This window comes from Microcaecilia unicolor, chromosome 1 (assembly GCF_901765095.1).
Source record: "Microcaecilia unicolor chromosome 1, aMicUni1.1, whole genome shotgun sequence".
Lineage (NCBI taxonomy): Eukaryota > Metazoa > Chordata > Amphibia > Gymnophiona > Siphonopidae > Microcaecilia > Microcaecilia unicolor.
In genome coordinates this window covers 557030698-557049759 of record NC_044031.1, presented here as the reverse complement: position 1 = coordinate 557049759, position 19062 = coordinate 557030698, and the positions used below count along the sequence as shown (strand labels likewise).

The window sequence follows — 19062 nt, the reverse complement described above, 5'->3', positions numbered from 1 at the left end:
GTTTTCGGTGGTGAGGTGGCAAACACATAACTCCCCTATCTGTATATTTTTAAAACTTACAGAGATAATATGGTCTATTGAAATTGCTACCGGAGCAGATTTATCCATATAACTATGGGCTGGTTAAAGGAGGGGCAGAAGCGGAAACATTGTTACAATTATGGTTTAGTGATAGTATTCAGCTGTTAATGGCTGTTATCTATTTAAATTAAACCTGCTGAATAGCACGCCTAAACTAAATGGATAGTGGTGGCACAATCAGCACCGAACATGTAGGTCCAGTGCTGTTACCTATGCAAATAGCAGTGCTGAATATATGTGTTAAGGTAAGTTGCTGTGCTGGGCCAGCTAAAACTTTACCTCTAGTGTTTATGACATCTTCAGCAGGAGCACTAAATGCACAATGTACTCTGCATATATATTTTTGAAACCTAAATGTAAGTGCCTAGGTTTTCTACCCAACCAGTTGTATTCCATGGAGGGTCTAGTTTTACTGCAGATAAAGCAGAGATACTTACCTGTAGCAGGTATTCTCCAAGGACAGCAGGCTGATTGTCTCACATGTGGGTCGATGTCCGTTGTTGGCCCAGGACCGGCAAATTTTTGCGGCAAATATAAAAGATTTTTGTCAGAGTCTTCTGGGCGCGCGTGCAGCACGCGCATGGGTGGACAACTTCCCGCCCGTCACGCAAGCGTATCCCTTCAGTTAAATCAAAAAGCATAGTAACCAGAGAAAGAACAACTCCAAAGGGGAGGTAGGCCGGGTTTTGTGAGAACAATCAGCCTGCTGTCCTCGGAGAATACCTGCTACAGGTAAGTATCTTCATTTCTCCAAGGACAAGCAGGCTGCTTGTTCTCACATGTGGGGAATCCCTAGCATCCAGGCTCACTCAAACAATGACATTGGTCAATTAGGCCTCACAACGGCAAGGACATAACATAGATTGACCTGAAACTATAACAGCTAAACTGATAGTGCAGCCTGGAAAAAGAACAAAAAAGGGCCTAGGGGGAGGAGTTGGATTCTAAACCCCAAACAGATTCTGCAGCACTGACTGCCCAAAACCGACTGTCGCGCGGGTATCCTGCTGAAGGCAGTAGTGAGATGTGAATGTGTGGACTGATGACCCACGTTGCAGCCTTACAATCTCGTCAATGGAGGCTGACTTTAAGTGAGCCACTGACGCAGTCATGGCTCTAACATTGTGAGCTGTGACATGGCCCTCCAGAGTTAGCCCAACTTGTGCATAAGTGAAAGAAATGCAATCTGCTAGCCAATGGAGATTGTGCATTTTCTGATGGCGACTCCCCTCCTGTTGGATCGAAAGAAACAAAACAACTGGGCGGACTGTCTGAAGGGCTTCGTCTGCTCCATGTAAAAGACCAATGCTCACTTGCAGTCCAAGGTGTGCAAACTGCTTTCGCCAGGGTGGGCATGAGGACGGGGAAAAAATGTTGACAAGACAATTGACTGGTTCAGATGGAACTCCGACACCACCTTCGGCAGGAACTTAGGGTGCGTGCAGAGGACATGATGAAACTTAGTATAAGGTGCATCCACTACTAGGGCATGAAGCTCACTGACCCTTCGAGCTGAAGTAACAGCCACAAGAAAATGACCTTCCAGGTCAAGTATTTCAGATGGCAGGAATTCAAATGCTCAAAAGGAGCTTTCATCAGCTGGGTGAGAATGGACATTGAGATCCCATGACACTGGCAGAGGTTTGACAGGGGGCTTTGACAAAAGCAAACCTCTCATGAATCGAACAACTAAAGACAGTCCAGAGATAGGCTTACCCTCTACATGGCAATGATAAGCCCTAATTGCACTGAGATGAACCCTTACGAGTTGGTCTTGAGACACAGACTCTGATAAGTGTAGAAGGTATTCAAGCAGGATCTGTGTAGGACAAGAAAGAGGATCTAGGGCCATGCTGGTCACACCAGATGGCAAACCTCCTCCATTTAAAGAGTAACACTTCTTCCGTGGAATCTTTCCTGGAAGCAAGCAAGACCTGGGAGACCATGCTCTGAAAGGACCCAAGGAGGCGAATTCTAAACTCTCAACATCCAGGCCATGAGAGCCAGAGACTGGAGGTTGGGATGTAGAAGCGACCCCTCGGTTCTGGGTGATGAGGGTTGGAAAACACTCCAATCTCCACAGATCTTTGCAGGACAACTCCAAAAGAAGAGGGAACCAAATCTGTCACGGCCAAAAGGGAGCAATCAGAAATCATGGTTCCGCGGTCTTGCCTGAGTTTCAGCAAAGGATATGCATAGAGAAGGCCTGTTCCCCAATGAAGGAGAAAGGCATCTGACGCTAGTCTGTCGTGGCCCTGAAGCCTTCAACAGAACTGAGGGACCTTGTGATTGATCTGAGTGGCAAAAAGATCCACCGAGGGGGTGCCCCACGCTAGGAAGATCTTGTGGGCTATACCCATGTTGAGTGGCAACTCGTGAGGTTGCATTACCCTGCTCAGTCTGTCGGCGAGACTGTTGTTTACGCCTGCCAGATAAATTGCTTGGAGAAAATATGCCATGATGGCGCGCCCAAAGCCACATCTGAACGACTTCCTGACACAGAGGGCGAGATCCAGTGCCCCCCCTGCTGTTGGTGCAATACATGGCAACCTGATTGTCTGTCTGAATCAAGATGATTTGGTTGGACAGCCAATCTCTGAAAGCCTTAGAGCGTTCCAGATCACTCGCAATTCCAGGAGATTGATCTGAAGACTTTTTTCCTGAGAGGACCAGGCTCCTTGAGTGTGAAGCCCATCTACATGAGATTCCCCACCCAGGAGGGATGCATCCGTTGTCAGCACTTTTGAGGCTGAGGAATTTGGAATGGTCGTCCCATTATCAAATTGGATCGAATCAATCCACCACTGAAGAGAATTCCGAAAATCAGCGGATAGTTGGATCATATCCTCTAGATCCCCCGCAGCGTGACACATCACTGGGAAACTAGGGTCCATTGAGCTGATCTCATATGTAGACGTGCCATGGGATTTACAAAACTGTGGAGGTCATGTGCCCCAGAAGTCTCAACATCTGCCGAGCCGTGATCTGCTGAGACGCTCGAACTATGGACACCAGGGTACAGGAGATTGTCTGCCCTTACCTCGTGGAGATAAAGCTCGAGTTGTCTTTGTGCCCCGCAGAGAGCTCCATTAAATTCCAATTTTTGGACTGGTTGAGGTGGGACTTGGAGTAATTTACTACAAACCCCAGTAGCTCCAGCACCTGAATGGGTCATTCGTATGGACAAATGAGCACCTTCCTCCGAGGTGCTCTTTACCAGCCACACATGCACTCCCAGTCTGTGTAGAGATGCTGCGACTACCGCAAGACACTTTGTAAACACCCTGGGTGCAGATGCCTAGACAAAAAGGCAGTACACAATAAAGTGTTGTGTTCCCAGCCGAAGTGAAGATACCTCCTGTGAGCTGGAAGTACCAAGATGTGTTGTAAGCATCCTTTAAGTCCAGAGAGCATAGCAAGTCATGTTTCTGATCATAGGAAGAATGGTGCCTAGGGAAACCATCCTGAACTTTGTCTCGGACTAAGAAATTTGTTCAGGCCCTTAGGTCTAGGATGGGACGCATCCCCCCTGTTTCTTTTGCACAAGGAAGTACCTGGAATAGAATCCCAACCCTTCTTCTCCTGGTGGAACGGGTTTGAACCACTTGGGCCTTTAGAAGAGCAGAGAGTTCCTCTGCAAGTACCTGCTTGTGCTGGGAGCTGTAAGAATGAGCTCCCAGTTGGCAATTTGGAGGTTTTGACTCCAGATTGAGAGTGTATCCTAACCGGACTATTTGAAGAACCCACCGGTTGGAGTTACGAGAGGCCACCTTTGGTGAAAAAACATTAACCTTCTCCCAACCGGCAAGCCGTCTGGAACGGACACTTTTACTGTGGCAATGCGTAACTGGAGCCAGTCAAAAGCCCATCCCTTGCTTTTGCTGGGGAACCGCAGGGGCCCTAGGCACATAATGTTGACAAAATGAGCGCGCTGGGACTGAGCAGGCTGCCGAGAAGCCGGATTGTACCTATGCCTAGCATAGTTATAGGGAGCACTCCTCTTCCCTCCAAAAAAACCTCCTAGTTGAGGAGGTTGTAGCAGAAGACGCCTGGTGGGAGAGAGAATCCATAGCCCATTGTGCTTCTTGATCTGATCAACAAGATCCTCCACTTTCTCACCAAAAAGGTTAGCCCCCCTGGCAAGGAACACCGCCATTCGCTGCTGGATCAAATGGTTCAGGTCAGAGACACGCAGCCATGAGAGTCTAACGCATCACTATACCTGGGCAGAGATTCTGGATGCTACATCAAAAGTGTCGACGGGCCCCTGGCCAGGAATTTTTGACCACGCCTTCTGCTGCCTGATCACCTGGTGAAAAGGCTCGGCCAGCTCTGGAGGGAGGGCATCAACCAAACTGGACAGTTGCCTCACCAAGTTCCGCAAGTGGACACACATGAAGAGCTGGTAAGATTGGATTCGGCGGTGAGCATAATGGCCTGATACATCTCCCTCCCAAAAGAATCCAGGTCCTAGCTTCTCTGCCTGGGACGCCGAGGCATAGTCCTCTAGTACTGTTGGCTCTTTTGAGTTCGGAGTCCACCACCATGGAATTGTTGGGTAACTGAGACTTCATCAATCCAGGTTCACCGTGGATCCGATACTGGGAATCAGCTGTCTTTGGGATCACGGGGCCATACAGAGGAATGACCAGTTCCGCACAAGGACGTTCCCCCAGTAACTTACTTGAAATTGCTACCGGAGCAGATTTTACAGCCTCTCTAGGTGGAGAAGGATAGTCCAAGACTTCGAGCAATCTCAGCCCGGGCTCATCCTCAACCTCCATAGAGAAGGGAATAGCCGTAGCCATTTTCCGAACAAAAGAGGTAAAGGACAGACTCTCCTGTGGAGACAGTCTCCTTTCAGGTGGGAGGGAAGGTTCAGAGGGAATCCCATAGGACTCATCAGAAGAAAAGTACCTAGGATCTTCCTCTGACTCCCATGAATGCTCCTCTTCAGTGTCGGATAAAACCTCCTTCAGTGCACTCCGAGACTGAGCCTGCATCGACGCCGAGGAAACAACGTCCTAAATGGCAGTGTCAAGATGCCAATGCCTGCCTGGACTGCGGCGAAGCTTCTTCCACTGAGCCGGAGAGTCGACCTGGGTGGCAGCTGACGCCGATGCCGCAGGAGCACCGAGGGCCGTGGACTTCACTGCAGGGAAGGGCCAGATGCCGCTGCAGCAGACGGTAAGGAAGGCACAAGCACCCCCCGACCCGAAGCAGACTGGCGGCAGCAATCCTTCCAGAAGTTCTGGAAGCAGGGCCCTAATAAGCTCATCGAGAGCCGCCATTTGAGAAGGCTGCGGGGTCGGTGGAACAATTGGTGCCAGAATCTGTTGAGGCTCGGGAGCAGGTACCGGGCTGCCAGGAGACTGATGCAACGGCACCTCTTGTATAGAGAGGGAGCAGTCTTCTTGGCGCCAACGCTTCTTGGGTGCCGAGTCCTTCGACACCCTGGAGCTCCCGGCACCATGTGTCAAAGGAGAACAATGACGGTGCTTCTTTGCCTTTGCTTGACGCCCATCTTCGAGACTCCTCAGTACCAATGAGGACGTGGAATCCTCACGTCTCCTTGGGGCCGGGTCCGACAAAGGTCGGTCCCGGGGGGCCTGCATAACAGGAGACCTCGAGGCAGGTGGAGACTCACTCGATGCCTCACTGCTCCCAGCGTGAGCTGGTCTCTCAGCAGCCATCACTTCTGCTCCCGACGTCAATGCTTCCCTCAATGTTGATGCTGACGCCACAGACCTCGCTACCGATGACGATGTCATGGACCGAGCCCCAAAAAGCTTTTCCCTTTGGGCTTCTCGAGACGCTTGAGTCCGCTTCTTCATACGAAGACACAGACTACAAGCAGCTAGGCTGTGGTCGGGCCCAAGGCACTGGATACACTACGCATGAGTATTGGTACCTGAGATGGTCCGGTTGTACCGAGTACAATGTTTGAAGTCGCTGGGTGTCTTTGATAACATGGAACGAAAAATGGCTTTGGCAAAATCAAAAGACACGATTGTGTTTAGAAAAAAGAAAAAAGACAAAAAAGAAAAGGGGAGAACCTAATTGTGTGGCCTAAAGGCCGGCCGCGTCGAAAAATCAAAGAAAACTTGAAAAGGGAAAAAAAAAATCTAAAAGGAAAAAAATAAAGAAAATATAAGTGAAAAAGTTCACAAAGACGCTTTCCTGGGCCTGAAGAGGAGCACAGATGAAAAGCTACCGCACCTCAACGTGGAGAAAAGAAAACTGAAGGGACACGCTTGCGTGACGGGCGGGAAGTCGTCCGTGCACGCTAGAAGACTCTGGCAAAACCCTTTTTATTTTTGCTTGCAAAAAATTTGCTGGTTCCAGGGCCGACGCAGGACGTCGACCCACATGTGAGAACAAGCAGCCTGCTTGTCCTTGGAGAAAAGTATATATGTTGTGAAGCAATGTGCACACTTTTAACCATCTGAGAATCCATGTGGGCTGATTCAGCCATTCTATCCCTTTTTTATTCATGGAGTTAACAACCAGGCATTTAAATATTTACCCCAATAACAGTTAGGCCATCAGCAACTTCCAATTCATACTTTTCCTTACTACTCAGCTTTTGTTGCTTTGTTACAGTTTGAAGAAGTCTTTATGTCTAAATTTGAATGAAGCATAGAGAGCCCTATATGTAGAAAAGACAATTTCTGCTGTTTATACTTGTCTTGTTTGTGCTGGTTGTAGGTCTACACATACACAATTGAAACACTGTGTGAAAACTGAAAAGGAGTATGCATCGAATGGAATTCAGCAGGAGAAAAAAAAAAAAGAATAGAAAAATGGCAAGAGCACACTAGATGCAAAACAGTGTGTAGACCTCGAGGCATATTTTCAAAGCACTTTGGGAGGCTAAGTTCCATAGGTTTCTATGGAACTTTGGGAAGCTAAGTGCTTTGAAAATGAGCCTGCTCATCTCCTATAGCTTGACAACCAGTGTCACTGATACCAATCCTTTCACAGGGTTCCCTGCCATGCGAGTTCTTATTTGCTGTCCCTGGCAGTTGATCTCAATGATATAACAAGCAGGGAAACCAGGCCATGTCAGCTGAAGATTTTGAGTGGTTCTGTTGGAAATCAAGGGCATGGCTATTGGGGAACCCAAGCCCGCCATCCAAAGAAGAGGAGGAGCTGCTAGTGACCGAGAAGGATGCACAGGATAGAGAGAAGGTGGGAAAAAAAAGAAATTGGGAAAGGATAGGGAGGATGGAAAAGAGGGAGAAGGGAGAAAGGTGAAAATTGGGTCAGGGAATGAGGGGAATAGGGAAGGAGAGTGGGAGAAGTGAGGACAGAGAGGAGAGCGGAAGAAAGGGGAACAGGGAATGGGGTGTTGACAGTAGGGATAAAGGGAGACAGAGAACATGAAAGAGTAGAGTAAACGAGAGGGAAATAGTAGCAGGCTGAGAACCAAGGAAGCTAGGGTTCAAATCTTCATTCCCCCACTGACACTCGTTTTGATCATGGGCATGCCATGTTACCCTCCATTTGCCTCAACTACAACTTAAGAGTGTAAGGTCTCTTGTATAATATAGTATCTGAATTACAAGTCACCTTGAGCACTGATTTGCAAAAGGCAAGTAAATGAATTGAAATCTAACCAAAGCGTGGTCTATGAACATCCTACCATTATACTTGAACCTCTCCCTCACTACCTACAAAACCTCAGGCAGAGAAGTCTTAGGAGTTGGGGTCCTGCAGGAGGCTAGTGGACAGAGGGGATGGAATAAGGTGAGGACTGAGTTGGAGGTGTACATTGAGGGTAGAAACCATTGGGGGCAGATGTGGTTCCTTTGCACAAGAGTGGAAGTAAGGAGGAGGTTGGGAATTACAGACCTGTCAGTCTGACCTCGGTGGTGAGTAAGCTAATGGAAACACTTCTAAAGAGGAGGATTGTGAGATTTCTTGAACTAAATGGAATGCTGGACCCGAGGCAGCATGGCTTCACTAGTGGCAGGTCATGTCAGACGAATATGACTGTCCTTCTTCGACTGGATGACCACACAGGTGGATGTGGGAGGGGGGCTTGATGTGGTATATGGATTTCAGCAAAGTCTTTGACACGGTTCCGCACAGGCGACTGATAAATAATTAAGTACCCTCGGTATGGGACCTAGAGTAACGGATTGGTTAAAAATTGGTTGAATGGTAGGAGACAGAGGGTAGTGGTAAATGGAGCTTGCTCTGAAGAAAAGGATGTTGTCAGTGGAGTAGCGCAGGGATCAGTCCTAGGGCCGGCTCTTTTTAACATATTTGTGAGCGATATTGCGGAAGGGCTATCTGGTAAGGTTTGTCTCTTTGCGGATGATACTAAACTCTGCAACACGGTGGACACCCTGGAGGGTGTGAATGACATGAGGAAGGACCTAGTGAAGCTAGAGGAATGGACTGATATTTGGCAACTAAGGTTTAATCCCAAAAAATGCAGGGTCATGCACTTGGGTCGCAAGAATCCAAAGGAATAGTATAGTATAAGGGGTGAAGTGCTTCAGTGGTGCGAAGGAAGAGTGGGACTTGGGGGTGATTGTGTCTGATGACCTTAAAGCTTCCAAACAGGTAGAAAAAAGCGACGGTCAAAGCCAGAAGGATGCATGGGTGCTTAAAGAGAGGCACGACCAGCAGGAAAAAGGAGGTGAGAGTGCCATTGTATAAGTCTCTAGTGAGGCTCCATTTGGAGTACTGCGTGCAGTTCTGGAGACTGCACCTATGGAAGGATATAAACAGGATGGAGTCGGTCCAGAGGGCGCTATGAAATTAGTAAGAACACAAAAATTATAGGGACAGGCTTAATGAACCTCAACATTTATACGCTGGAAGAGAGGAGGGAGAGAGGAGACATGATAGAGACGTTTAAATATCTCAAGGGCATTTATGTAGGAAGAGAGCCTTTTTCAAATGAAGGAGAGCTCTGGAATGAGGGGGCATATGACAAAGGTAAGAGGGAATAGGCTTAGGAGTAATCTAGGAAGTACTATTTCACAGAAAGGCCTCTCGGTGGAGGATGTGGAGTCAAGGACTGTTCCAGAATTTAAAAAGGCATGGGATAAGCATGTGGGATCGCTTAGGAACAGGAAGAATTAGGGGTTACAGAGGATGGGCAGACTGGATGGGTCATATGGCCTTTATCTGCCGTCATGTTTCTATGTCTCTAATAGATGTGGGAGCGAGGGTGAGTATAGGGGCTTGTTGATGGAGAAAGATGGGGGAAAAATTAGATGACCGAGGATGTAGGTTTGCATAGAATTTTACTATGTCATTTTTGACAGACTCTTCCATTAGATAAATAAAAAGCACTGGATGAGCCTCTCATTCTCTTACACCAGATCTAAATCTAAATCAAATTATTCTGGAGCAAGAAAAACTGAAAGAAGACACCTGATTTAAAACCATTAACAAACCATCTTGGCATAGTAACAGAATAAAAGTACCAGCTTGATTCTTATTCTGTAACTTAAAATTAAATGCTAATGGGTCTAAGTATCCATACAGAGTGCCTCTGCACTATGTGGATAATGGTAGAGTGTGAGCAAAGCCAAGACGAACCCAGAACTTATCTGGATAGTGGCAATATTAAGTCTGCTATCCAGATAAGTTACCCAGATAACTTTGGACGCCTAGAGGTTGTCCTACATCATCTAGATAAGCCATCTGAACACAAACAGGAAAGGAAGTGTGGTAGACCCTGAACGATTTTAAGAGGACTGTGTTTGTGAGGAGCTAGCAAAACTAAAGGTGGACAAAGCAATAAGACCGGATGGCATACATCTGCAGGTATTTAGGAAAGTTCTGGTGGTTCTACTATATGACTTCATCAATGCTTCTCTAGAATTGGGACTGGTCCCATAGGCCTGGAGAAGGGAGGATGTAGAGGAAGGATACAAATTATATCGTAGTGTTATGGTGGATTGAATTGGTGGAGAAGTAGTGTTGTTTGTTAAAGAAGGCCTTGAATCAAACAGATTGAAAATTCTGCAGGAAGCAAAACACATCTTGGAATCCTTTTGGATTGAAATCCATGTGTAAAGGGGAAAAGGATAGTGGCAGGAAGCAAAACACATCTTGGAATCCTTATGGATTGAAATCCATGTGTAAAGGGGAAAAGGATAGTGATAGGAAAGTACTATCTCACCCACCTGTCCAGGATGAACAGAAGGATGTAGAAATTAGGGAAGCTAACAAACTGGGCAACACAATAATATTGGGCGATTTCAATTACCCCAATATTGACTGGGTAAACAAATGTAACATCAGGGCATGGAAGGGAGGTAGAATTCCTTGACGAAATCAAGGAGTGCTTTCTGGAGCAGCTGTTATAGGAGCTAACAAGAGAAGGAAAAATCCTAGACCTAGTCCTTAGTGGAGTGAATGATCTGGTGCAGGAGGTAATGGTGCTGGGGCCGCTTGATAACAGTGATCATAATATGATCAGATTTGGTATGGGCTTTGGAGTAAGTACATGCAGGAAATCTAATACGTTAGCATTTAACTTTCAAAGAGAAGAGTATGATAAAAATGAGAAGAACATTGAAAAACAAAGAGGAGCATCTGTGAAGGTCAAAACTTTACATCAGGCATGGATGCTGTTCAAAAATACCATCCTGGAAGCCCAGGCCAGTTATATTCCATGTATTAAAAAAGGAGGAAGGAAGGCCAAATGACAGCTGGCATGGTTAAAAAGTGAGGTGAAGGAAGTTATTAGAGCTAAAAGAAAATCCTTCAGAAAATGGAAGAAGAATATAACTGAAAATAATAGGAAACAGTATAAGGAATGACAAGTCAAATGCAAAACGCTGATAAGGAAGGCAAAGAGAGACTTTGAAAAGAAGATTGCGTTGGAGACAAAAACACATAGTAAAAACTTTTTTAGGTATATTAGAAGCAAGAAGCCAGCGAGCCAGCGAAAGAATCAGCTGAACTGCTAGATGACTGAGGGGTAAAAGGAGCACTCAGGGAAGACAAACTCATAGCACAGAGATGAAATGAATTCTTTGCTTTGGTATTTAACGAAGATTTGGGAGAGATACCAGTGCTAGAAATGGGATGATGAGTCAGAGAAACTGAATGAAATCTCTGTAAACCTGGAAGATGTAATGGCACAATTTGACAAACTGAAGAGTAGCAAATCACCTGGACCAGATGGTATTCACCCCAGAGTACTGATAGAATTGAAAAATGAACTTGCAGAACTATTGAAATTGCCTCAGTCAGAATCAACCACCCAACCTTACAAGACCACCTAAACCTTATCCTGTTCTACAGACCACCAGGCAACTGGCAAGATTGCCAAACACACTTCACAGATTTTATATCGAACACTTGTGTCTCTTCCCAAAACCTCCTCATTGTAGGCGACATCAACCTCCACCTTGAAGATGATAACCTAACAAACGTAAGTGAATGCAAAGAATTCCTTCAACTATGGGAACTCCAATGGCCAAACACAAACCCCACCCACAATAAAGGACACACAATAGACTTAATCACATACAAATTCTCACCAAGTATCACAATAAAAGACACAAAATGGACAAGCATACCATGGTCTGACCACTACAAAGCGAACCTCTCTCTCCACTGGCGAACAAAAGACTCACAACATAAACAAGAACAAACAACTTACACCACGAGAGGCAGAACTGACCCACTATTATTCTGGCAACAATTCTACGACAATGAATGGACAACACCAACAGACTCAATCCAATTTCTCCATGATTGGGAGAACAGATGCAGAATCATACTAGACAACATAGCACCACTTCAAACCAGAACCTCACACAGAAAAAAATCAATACCATGGTTTACTGATGAACTAAAGACACGAGTCAGAAGACATGAACGTGCATGGAATAAGAAAAAAGATGACTCGACACTCAAAGCTTGGAAGCAACTACAAAGAAAATACAAATACACTATCAGACAGACCAAAAGAACATATTACAAAACTAAAATCGGTCCAGGTTACAAGGACACACATAAACTCTTCCAACTTATACCCCCACCCTCCCACTCTGTCAGACTGTCAAAGTGATGCTTTGATGTTTCTCTTATATATACTACCTGCTACCACATTTGCTTATTTCCGATCTGACGAAGAAGGGCAACCTTCGAAAGCTAATCAAGAAATGTATTAAGTTATGTCCAATAAAAAAGGTATCATCTTATTTTCTTTTCCATGTTTTATTTTGTTTGATTTCTATTGATAACCAATTTTATTAGAGAATCAGTGTTTTCCTAGTAGAAATCTGTCTGTCTGACATCACCAGCAGTCAGGCAGCCTCTATCTCCAGCAAACAGTGACTTATGTGTGAACTCTGTGCTTCCTGACACCTGCCAGGAAATCACCAGACCTTTCCAGAAGACGGTAGAAACTTGTAGAAAAGGGTAGAAGCTTTTGTGAATTAGTATAATATGGGGAATGCCAATTAAAATTAGTAGGATGGCCCTGGTGGCAGAAGAGACCTTCCTATGATTATAAAATAGACCTCTTGTCCATCAACAGTGTCTTAGGTCACCTATCCCATCTCTGACCCATAGTTTATAGGGAGACCTTCTAGCCAAGCCTGTGACAAATGTAAAACTCAGAAAAAGTATACTGGTCTTGATATACCATCACTGGTTAGTACAAAGAAGGCATTGAAGAAATTGACAGAGGGCAAGCATCAGAACCTAAAAAGTTGCTGGCTTGTATATTGTTGAGGAATTGGGGAACTTCTACAACCCTTGAATCACAGAAGAGGAGAAGTTTCCTGAGTTTATATAACTCCCATGGTACAGATACCATCTAGAGCAGAAGGAAAAGCTATTTATTTATCAGCAGGATTTCCAATAAGCTCCATGTAAACAACAGGATCTTTTAAGAAGAGAGAACATCTTCCAGCAGAGCCACACTGTCTCTACTCAGCTATCTGTAATCAGTAAGTGTGATGTGTGTGCAAATAGCAGCGATACGTTTAAAGGAGTACTTGGTGAATTGAACTGACCCCTTGCATCCAGTGGTAGGAGATTTGAATTAAACATTTAAGTTGCTATTAGAGAAATGAAAGAGATACTCTGTAAACAGTTGACCACTGGTTATATACCCCCAAATTCTTAAATGGCGCTTAAAATTGCACTCGGAAATTTGGGAACGCACCCAATGTCCATGCGCAATTTAATTGGGTAACGAATCAATTAGTGACGATAATTGGGTGCTACCAATTACTGGCACTAATTGGCAACAATTAGAATTTACTGGGCACTATTCTATAAAGATGAACATGTAACATCTGAAAAGTGGACAAGGCCATGGGCAAGTCATGGGTGTTCCAAGAATCTGCATGCACTGTTATAGAATACATCCGATGCCGATCTGTGCCTGATTTACACCTCATTTTTTGGCGCGGATCCCGGCACTAAGTGCTATTCTATAAACTGAGCCCAACTCAGAACACCATATATAAAATAACACTTAGGACTAGATTCTATATATTACGTCTGAATAAATCAGTGCTGAAAAGAAATATGCCTAAGCATATTCTATAAAGCACACCCATATTTAAGTTTACTTTATACCAGTGTTTCCCAAACTCACAGGGGTGCCGCGGGGCAGATGAGAATTCACACCCCGAGCTCCAGAACAATGATTGGTGCAGTAGCATTCATCTTCCTCTCTCCACCCCCCTCCCCCGCCCGCTCACTTGTTCGCCTTCGGTCTGCCCCTGAAGCCTTCTTTGTACAGCATCCCGCCTACAGTGCAACAGGAAGTGGCTGTACAAAGAAGGCTTCCAGGGAAGGCTGAAGATAGTGCTTACACATCACTGCTGATGCTGGCGGCCTGGAAGTTTGGAGGCCTGCTCCCACCCCGAGACTCTGCCTGCTCACTATTCAGCTCTCACAGCTCTCTCAGCTCTAAAAATAGCGCTGGAACAGCGCAGGGCTTTACCACACGGATGATCAGAGATAATGCATGCAAATTTAAGCAGCACAATTATCTCTGATCATGGGGTAGAACTGCGGAAGAATTGTGCCGAGCATGCGCTCAGCACAATCCTCCTGCACTTGTTTGACAGGTCTGGGCTGTCAAAAGCCCAAACCTGTCAAACACAGGGGCTGGAGGTCCATGGGACCACCAGGCCCTGACTACCCCTGCCCCGAGCAAGGCAAAACGGGTGCTGGAGGTCCAGTGGACCTCCGGTTCCCCCGACGATCCCACCCCTCAGGTTCAGGGAGGGCTGGCGATCCGGTAGGTCTCCAGCCCCAACCCCCCCCCCCCCCCGAAAATGGTCCCTGTTGGTCAAGTGGCCGTCCCCCCCAACCCCACCCCACCCCCAACATTGGCAACGGTCCCCTCTGCCATCCGATCTGACGCCCACCCTCCCTCTCTGCTTGCCCGCCCGCCCCCCTACCTTGGTTGGAGGAGGGACGCAGCCAGCCTGCCTCCCTCCTCTTCCTTCGATGCCGCAAAATGGCGGCACCCAGCCCTGCCCAGTGCATCCTGGGATGCGCTGGACAGGGCTGGGCGCCGCCATTTTGCAGGTAGGGGGGGCAGGCACCGGGCAGGCAGAGAGGGAGGGTGGGCGTCGGATCGGATGGCAGAGCGGACCCTTGCCAATGCTGGGGGTTGGGTTGGGGGGCAGCAGCAGCCACTGGACCACCAGGGACCATTTTCGGGGGGTTTGGGGGGGGGCTGGAGACCCACCGGATCTCCAGCCCTCCCTGAACCTGGGGGGGTGGGATCGTCAGGAGGGACCGGAGGTCTGCTGGACCTCCAGTCCGCTGGACCTCCAGTCCCCTGTCGCTGGGGAGGGGTGGTTTGCATCGTTGGGGGGAATGGGGGCCTGCCAGCATGCAAATGCATGCTGGACAGGGCTCACCATTTCTCCCCAATGATCTGCAAACCGTAATGCCAGCTCAGAGCTGGCATAGGGTTTGTCGCGGCCAGTGACCCAATCTTTGACGCGCTGGTCACTGATCATTGGGGATGAATGCGTTAAGCCCCGTTTAGCGTGCATTTGCATGCTACTTGCAATAAGAGCCCTCGAGCGCGTTGTTTCACGCGCTCGAGGGCTCTGATCATGCGGGGTTAGTAAATGCCGATGCTAGTATGGCGCTAACAGCCTCTAGCGCCGGCATTTGCTTTTGATCATGAGGGTATCAGGGAGGGAGGCCGGGGCTGCAGGACATTATGTTGCCTCATTCCTGTGCTCAGCTCCGGATTCTTCTTCATCCTCCTTTCCCCAGGAACAAGGTAAAACATGGATTATATGGATTACAAGGGCGCACGGGTTGGAGGAGGGGAGAAGTATTGGACACGTGTATCTGGGTGAGGGGGTGGAGACCTGTGTGGCTGGGGGTGGGGGGTGCCGTGAAAAAGTGCTCAAACACTAATTGTGCCGTGAACCGAAAAAGTTTGGGAACCACTGCATTATACAATAAGCCTAAATTTCCACTCGGTTTATAGAATGTGCTGAGTGCCCATCTGCATGACTAAATTTAGTCGTAGGCAGTTACACCAAGTAAACCTTGATGCAAATGCTGACACCTAAATTACACATGGACCAGGTATATTCTATAACCACGTGTACAGATTTTAGCAATGCCCACAACCTGCCCATTCCACGCCCCCTTTTCAACTATGCATCTTAGAATGTACACGAATCATGTTATAGAATACGTTTAGACAGTTCACGTAAATTCTAGTGGAAATAATTAGTTAACAAGCTATTCAGCACTAATTGACACTTATAGAGTGGCAATTATCAGTTCTGATTAGCTTGTTAACTAATTAAGTTAATCATTGCTGATTAGCTTGTTAACTAATTAAGTTGCATGCATAAATCCAGAATACGACTGGATTTGTGCACGCCACTGAAGTCGCACTATATAGAATCTGGGGGTTAGTGCTTATTTTTTTCTACACCAATTTTTTAGTAGTATTTATACAGTAGAATCGAGTCCATACTGTGCCACTATTAACATATCAATTGAAGCAAGTTTTCATTACAGTTCTGGTTCATATAAAGGACTTTGGGGTTGGCTGAGTTATTTCTTGAGGACAACTGTGAAAAATCTGATTTGCTTATTCAGCCTCCTGGTGTAAACCAATCCTGGCCCTGTCTCTCAACCAATAAGTGTGATCGTGTGCCCCTGTCATACTCCACTTGGCTTACTTTAGGCACTTGCTTAACCCAATATACAACCAGAGGTTACACTGGATAGGCCATATGGTCTTTATCTGCCTTCATTTTTCTCTGTTTCTATGTATATGAGACTGAATATTGCCACTATCTGGATAGTTTTAAATTCTTATCAACTTATCTGGATATTCAGTGCTGGCCATTATCTGGATCATGGTGCTGAATATCTAGATGTTTTTGACCACCAAACCTGGCATTTAAAAAAATGCTGACCATGGTGGCTAAATATTGACCCATAAATGTTCAATGTCATTATAATCAGAAATAATTGGGTTAAGGTTACGTAAAATCTTTTATATGTACTGACATTCTTTGTTTTACTAACAGTCCTTGCCTTTGAGTGATAGTCTTGCTCTAGCCTGGAATCCGATCCTGCTACTTGTCTGTACTTGTTCATGTTCATTTTCATTTTCATTTGGCGACTTCTTTCTTCTGTATCCATATTACCTGTTGAAACAGAAAATACATAATCAATTTGTTCTCTATCATTTATCATTTTACTAACATTATTCTACAGAAATGATATTAACATATATTGAAATAGGCAGCTGCTTAAACCTATGTAGATAAAAATATTGTGCCATATTTAGAGCTGGCATAAGCACATTCAGAGCCGCAATCTGTATAGGGGGATAGGATTTGATACACTGCCTTTCTGTGGTTACAATCAAAGTGGTTTACATATTATATACAGGTACTTTTGCTTTTTGTACCTTGGACAATGGAGGATTAAGCGACTTGCCCAGAATCACAAGGTGCTGCAGTGGGACTTGAACACAGTTCCCCAGGTTCTCAGGCCAGTACACTAACCACACACCTAAATGCCAGTATTTTGGTCATTAACACACATGCATACAAATGACCGTATTTCAGCAAAGTGCTGTTCCATAAGTATATGCCAATATTAAATGGCATGTACTTTGCAGGTGGATTTTCACTCTATGGGGGCAATTCTATAAAGAGGACACCAAGATTTACATGCCAGGAATGTATATAAATGACCAAGGGCGTTGTGGGATCCAAGATGGCGGCGTAGTGTGCTATCGCTTCAGACGTGCTCAGACATATTCTGAATTGCTATTTGGAACGGCATCTCAATTCCCCAAATAATAGGGAAAAGGAGAGGAAAGGTGCGGTAGATTCCCTTGACCCCCACCTTCCACAACAGATGACTTTAGAAAGGTTTGGGCTGACGTCTGGACCCCTGCAGGCTTCCTCCCCTGCTATCGGGGCCGACGTTTCTGTGCTGGCTGGCAGTGTCGACGGAGTTTCTTTGAGCCCCGTTTTGTGTGCGGTTCCCCCACAACTAGGAAGGAATGCTGCGGATGCAAGTCCTGCCGCTGGGACCACGAGTGCTGGGACGCCAAGTGAGCAGGGAGGGAACCTGCCCGCACTGAGGGAAATTGTGAAGACCAATCTGGTGGAAAACTCATATTGCAGCACAAGTTTTGCCTCATCAGATAGTGAGTACTTTGAACCAGACTCTTAATATTCCCCCTCCTGTATTTTCTTTGGGGGCTTTGAAAAAAAACAGCCGTAGTGACAATGGAGTCACTTTGGGATTTGACATTTAACTTACACTCCTCTTTACAATCATTGATAACTAAAAATTCTAGTGAAATTATGGTTTTGTCTGAAGCAGTCCTTATTCAGGCACAGGCAACTGCTCAAAAATCTACTGAAGTGAAACTTCTAGATAAAAAAAATTCACACTCTGGAAACTTTGGGACAAATCGCAATTAAGGAGAAACATTTTACTTTTTGTTGATTGGAATATCTGGAAAATCAGTCCAGGAGGCTTAATTTGAGACTAACCAATTTTCCCAGGTCACCTCTAATAGCACCGATAGACATGGTAAATAAGTATTTGGTTGAAATTTTAGGAATGTCGGGTGATTCACTGCCTCCTATAACTCAGGCACAGTATTTACAGATTGTTAAAAATCCACTGGTGAGAATCTTCAAGCCCAAATAGAAGAAGGTATGAACCTTACATCTTTTTTGGAATCTTCACTAGAAGTGAATACTCAGAGAACTACTGTGGTAGTTTCCTTTGCTTTGGAGATGGATCAAGATGCTGTTCTGAGACTTTCTTTTAGACACTTAGACTCTCTGTTTTTGGGATCAAAAGTTAGAATATTTCCTGATCTTTCTAGAGAAATGCAGAAAAGGCGTAAGGCCTTTTTGGCTCTACGCCCAAGAACTTTGGCTTTGGGTGCTAATTTTGTACTTAAGTTTCCTTGTATATGTCAAGTATTATTTCAATCTAAGCAATTTCAATTCTTTAATCCCAAGCAGTTAGAAGAATTTTTGTTAGCTAAAGAAGAGGTAAATGTTATTGTCTAAGTTAGAGATAGCACATTGTATGATAGGCTGGAGAAAGTCTGATGGGAAAGCAATAACTTAGAATTTTATTTCCTTTTTATAATTATTTGTTTAATCTTGAATCCAAATTGCCTAATTATTCTGGACAAAGTTTGATTAATATTTATTTCTGGTCAATGACAATATTGTTATTTCGTTTATGTTTTGATTTTCCAATTTCTCTATTATCTCTCTTTTGAGTTGTATAATATATAAATAAATAAATAAAAGTAAAAATAAATAAAATAAATGACCAAGATACTGGCATGTAAACACATAAATGTTAATATTACAGCTACACACTACTTTATCACATGGTGTCTAAATGGGAGGATGCATAGGTTTCATGTGGGAATTGTTCTGCGATTTAGGTGTGAACATTTACTCAGTGCCATAGCGAAGGCTAATGGTACCCGGGGCG

The 19062-nt window shown here is 45.4% G+C and overlaps 1 protein-coding gene across 36 annotated transcripts in view; it reads right to left on the bottom strand.

The window, feature by feature from the left end:
* RIMS2 (regulating synaptic membrane exocytosis 2) overlaps window positions 1-19062 on the bottom strand; it is a 1685778-nt gene that overhangs the window by 152726 nt on the left and 1513990 nt on the right. For 14 of the 36 annotated variants that reach the window (XM_030217600.1, XM_030217664.1, XM_030217635.1 and 11 more), the window contains one exon: window positions 16612-16724. The exons of the other annotated variants lie outside the window; for them this stretch is intronic. In XM_030217600.1, coding sequence (XP_030073460.1) covers window positions 16612-16724 — 113 coding nt within the window. The remainder of the gene's footprint in view (window positions 1-16611; window positions 16725-19062) is intronic. 36 annotated transcript variants of the gene reach the window in all.